The 4,995-nt window shown below is 49.2% G+C and overlaps 1 protein-coding gene across 11 annotated transcripts in view; it reads right to left on the bottom strand.

Annotated features, from left to right (window-relative positions):
• The window catches only part of LOC122543517 (zinc finger protein 420-like), a 26,157-nt gene extending 21,593 nt beyond the window's left edge, over positions 1-4,564 (bottom strand). Inside the window, exons 1-2 of one of the 11 annotated variants that reach the window (XM_043682288.1) lie at positions 3,287-4,564; positions 1,742-1,763 (exon numbers count right to left, since the gene is read on the bottom strand). In XM_043682288.1, coding sequence (XP_043538223.1) covers positions 1,742-1,763; positions 3,287-4,248 — 984 coding nt within the window. In that variant the 5' untranslated portion in view covers positions 4,249-4,564. Of the gene's footprint in view, positions 1-1,741; positions 1,764-3,136 lie in introns of all 11 variants that reach the window. The other 10 variants (XM_043682284.1, XM_043682282.1, XM_043682290.1 and 7 more) reach the window with 10 other exon arrangements.
• Between the last annotated feature and the right edge of the window lie 431 nt (positions 4,565-4,995).

The raw sequence follows: 4,995 nt of genomic DNA, 5'->3' as shown, positions 1-4,995 counted from the left end.
CCACCACCCAGGCGGCCGACGAGTTCCCAAACAGGCCCTTAACCCCCTCCGCCTCCAGAATGCTCACCGGCTCCTGGCTGCTGTACAGCCGGCCGGTGTGGGCGTGACACAGCAGCTGCGCCAGGAAGGCGGCGGTGCCCAGTGGCGGGTGTCTGCCCCGGGCCGCACGGCGCCATTTTCCTAACGGCCGCCCTCCCGCCGCTTCCTCGCTCGAGCGACTTCTCCTCCCAACCGCCTTCGCCTTCGCCCCCGCGTGACGTCTGCACGGGGGGGATGGGCGGGGCCGGGGGAGCCTCACCGTCACCAAGCAACAGCCACCTCGCGCTACAACTGCTCATTCACAAAAACAAACTCTCCTGTCTCGCTCTGCAGCTGCAGGGGGGACACTGCCACGTTTCCAGGAGCCCCGTCTACATTGGGACAGCTCACGGCTCAATTTAAACAGATATTCCGACATAATAATAAAACATCGTCATATCTCAATGGGGAAATGTGCATTTTAAAGGGACATGGACATTTTAAAGGGCTATTTCTGCAAATAAAGAATTTCAAAGGGGTGTGAACACATTCATAGGGATAGCTCACTATGCAAAGTGACGCAGTCTTACCTAAATGAATGTACAATTCGAAGAGACGTTGCCCTATTTATTCGCAGAAATATCCCTTTGAGAGACAATAGGTGGAGATTCTACGTCCAAATGTTGAACCAGACATTTTCTTAGAAAAGCTCTGCATTTAAATTACATTCTTGAGAAGATAAGTTATAGATAAGGGTATGGGTTAGGGTGGATTGGCCGTACTAAATTACCCATAGCGCCCAGGGATGTGCAGGTAAGGGTGGATTGGCTATGCTAAATTACCCATAGTGCCCAGGGGTGTGCACGTGAGATGGGTTAGCCATGGGAAATACAGAGTAAGGAGCTGGTTATGGGTGGGATACTCTTCGGAGGGCCAGTTAGAATACATGGGCTGAATGGCATGCTTCCACATCGTTGGCATTCCATGACTCCTCCCACAAAGGAGCATTTTATCTGCATCTGTCCTGTCAAGCCCCTTTCAGAATTCTACTGCTTTCAATAAAATCACTTCTGGTTCATAGGGGTATACAGCACAGAAACAGTCTCTTCGCTCCAACACGTCCATGCAGACCAGGATTCCTAAATTAACCTGGTCCCACTTGCCTGCATTTGGCCCATATCCCTCTAAACCTTTCTATTCATGTACCCATGCAAATTGTCATTTAAATGTTCCAACTGTACCTGCATCTACCACTTCCTCAGCAAGTTCATTCTGCATGCAAACAACACTGTCAAAACATTGCACCTCAGGTTCCTCTTAAATCTCTCTCCTCTCACCTTAAAGAAATATGCCCCAAGTTTTAAGCTCCGCTATGCTAAGGAAGAGCCTTTGCTAATCTCCTTACCTCCACTCCTTATGATTTTATAAATCTCAATGAGGTCACCCATTGAAAAATGTCCCAGCCTGTCCTTCAAACTCAAACCCTCCAGTCCTGGCAACGTCTGGTAAATATTTACCGAACCCTCTCTAATAGAATTCTTCCTCTGACAAGGCCACCAGAACCATACTCAGTACCCAGAAAGTGGCCTCACCAACTTCCTGTGCAACCTTAACATAATGTCCCAACTCCTATACTCAATGGTGTGAACAGTGAAGGCAATGGTGCTAAATGCCTCCTTAACCACCATGTCTACCAGTGATGCAACTTTCAAAGAATATGTACCTGAACACACCCCCACCCATGTCTCTCTATTTTGCAATATGACCCAAAGCACTACCGTTAACTGTACAAGTCTTGCCCTTCCTTTTTTTAGCAAAACATAACCCCTCACGTTTATTCATACCTCTCTCATACACATGCTCTCTCTCACAAACACACATATACTCCATTACACTCACAATTTACCAAGAATGCACACATTCTTACGTGCACTCTCACGCACAAACTCACATGCACACAACCACATTCTCTCATGCACACACACACACACATAACTCTATGGAGATAATTTGTATTGGCAGAATTATATTTGCAGATACGTTCAATTTTCTTCAAAAAGCACACAGTCTGCAGGCAGTCAATCCATGTGCTATTTTATAAATTCCTACTTTGGAAATAGAACCAGTCTGATTCATGATTGGGATACTGAGACTTGAACCACACACCTTTAATGCATTGTCTGAGCTGAGATGTCACTTTTTTGTATATAAAACCTTAAGTGATCTCGAGAATGTGACTTAAAAGATGTTCTGGGATTTACATATTAATGAACCAAAATCTGCAACCCACTCTAAAAGATTAAAGACTTAACAGCAATCTAGGTTTGTTCAATATATCCTCTCAGTTTCATGACACTGTGATCTTTTGCGATAAATCTGTGTCTTATGATCCTGCTCCACAGCTACCCAATGAAGGAGCAGCATTCCGAAAGTTAGTGCTTCCACATAAACCAGTTGGACTATAACCTGGTGTTGTGTGATTTTAACTTTATCCACCCAAGTCCGATACACTAGAAACTTCCACAGTTTCTAGTGAACACAGCGCACATCTCCGGAGCTGCCGTTACACTTTAGCATGCCAAGGAAACAACACACTTTGCACTCCTGAAAAATTTACAATTTCTAACGATACTAGCTATTCATTCACTGTTCCATCTGATAAGTGACATTGGAAACTTAGTGCTGGAGGCTGAAAGAAATGACCAGCTTTAAAACAAAACCCCTTGGGGCACAAAGCCTTTAATGAGAGTCTGAGCCCGGTGGTAAGTTGAGATAACCTTTATTGTGATCCAACTTTGTTACAGCTTCAGATCCCCCCAGCGAAAAGGCATAGAAAAAGTAGCTGCTTTTTAAACATCAAGGTTAAAGCGCGCACACTCCCTAACCCCCCCCCCCCAAACCTCACTTTCTTTACTATTGGTCACCGAGTTACCCCTTTGTAATTGGATCCACACCCCCCGTGAAAATAGTTTCATAATTAGATTCTAACTCCAGATTTCTAACCAAATTCCAATTCCGCCATCTGCTGTATTGGGATTCAAACACAGGAATCCCCAGAACGAGGTGGAATTTCCAGTTCATAACGGCACTCCTTCAATCCCCGAGTGATGGCACATGCACTCGCTGGTGGCTCCGTAGGTGGAAGGCACGGGTGAAGCCCTTCCCGCACTGAGAGCACGTGAACGGCCTCTCCCCTGTGTGCAGCTGCCGGTGGGTCCGCAGGTTGAAGGAGTTGCTGAAGGCCTTCCCGCAGTCGACACAGGGGAACGGCCTCTCCCCCGTGTGGACCCGCCGGTGCCTCAGGAGGGTGGAAGAATCGCTGAAGGCCTTCCCGCACTCAGGGCAGCTGAAAGGTCTCTCGCCTGTGTGGACCAGCCGGTGTCTCAGCAGGGTGGAGGAATTCCTGAAGGTCTTCCCGCATATGACGCAGCTGAAGGGCCACTCACTGGTGTGGATCCACCGGTGGGTCAGCAAGTTGGAGGAATTGATGAATGCCTTCCCACACTCAGGGCAGGAGAACGGCCTCTCCCCTGTGTGGACCCGCCGGTGGGTCAGCAGGTCAGAGGAATTGCTGAAAGCCTTCCCGCACTCAGGGCAGCTGAAGGGCCTTTCCCCTGTATGGACCCGTCGGTGCCTCAGCAGGGCAGAGGAATCACTGAAAGCCTTCCCGCACTCGGGGCAGCTGAAGGGCCTCTCTCCCGTATGGACACGCTGGTGCTTCAGCAGGTCAGAAGAATTGCTGAAGCCCTTCCTGCACTCGGGGCAGGTGAAGGGTCTCTCCCCTGTGTGGACCCGCTGGTGGGTCAGCAGGTCAGAGGCCTGGGTCAAACACTTCCCGCACTCGGGGCAGCTGAAGGGCCTTTCCCTGGTGTGAACCCGCTGGTGCTTCAGCAGTGTGGAGGAATCGCTGAAGGCCTTCCCGCACTTGGGGCAGCTGAAGGGCCTCTCCCCTGTGTGGACCCGCCGGTGCCTCAGCAGGGAGGAGGAATTGCTGAAGCCCTTCCTACACTCAGGGCAGCTGAAGGGCCTCTCCCCCGTGTGGACCCGCCGGTGGGTCAGCACGGCAGAGGAACTACTGAAGCCCTTCCTGCAGACGGGGCAGGAGAATGGTCTCTCCCCAGTGTGGCTGCGCCGATGAGTTTCCAGGGCAGATGGGGCACAAAAGCCTTTCCCACAGTCACCGCACTTCCATGGTTTCTCCACTGGCCGGGATTCCTCGGGTTTCGCCATGGCCGAAGCCTCAGCTGCACACAAATGCGTGTACAGGCCCTCCCTCCCGTGAATTCCTCTTGCCAGGCTGTACAGCTGTTACACTCTCCAACTCAGTGCGCTGCAACAGTAGGGTCTCTCATCCAGACCCACTGACGCTGAAAATGTACTGAAACAGGAACCAAAAAGCTTTGCTCTTTCTCACAGAATCAGTTGAAAACCATTGCGCTCCCGATGAATCGAGTGACTGTCAGCCATTGACGTGAAAGTGAGAACTGCAGACACTGGAGAGTCAGTATCGAAAAGTGCAACGCTGGAAAAGCACAGCAGGTCAGGCAGCATCCAATGAGCAGGAGAGTCAATATTTCGGGCAAAGCCCTTCATCTGTTCATTTTGAAATTTCTGTCTTCAGATCTTCAAATATTCTGCAAAAAGAGATTTCACAAGTCTCTCAGTCCAGGGTAGAAATTCAGAACGAGCAATTCTACTTTCTGCGGAACCTTCTTTTCTTTTCTTATTCCACAAAATTGAAAGAACTCTCTCCCCCTCTGTTCTCACTCCGCTCTAACTAATTCTCCTGAAGATGCTAATTCAGGATCTTACAGGGGCAGAAAAGCAAAACCGTCAAAACTGACATCTCTCTGAATTTTGGATAACTCCACCTGAAAGTTAATGTCTTTCACAACACTGGGCTACTGCTGAGAGTGAGCAGGTCTGATTTTGGGAAGCAAAAAACAAAGTGTGGCAATTCAGCGTCTTGAGGAACAA

Source organism: Chiloscyllium plagiosum, chromosome 44, assembly GCF_004010195.1.
Source record: "Chiloscyllium plagiosum isolate BGI_BamShark_2017 chromosome 44, ASM401019v2, whole genome shotgun sequence".
Classification (NCBI taxonomy): Eukaryota; Metazoa; Chordata; class Chondrichthyes; order Orectolobiformes; family Hemiscylliidae; genus Chiloscyllium; species Chiloscyllium plagiosum.
This window is presented reverse-complemented; position numbering and strand designations above follow the sequence as displayed.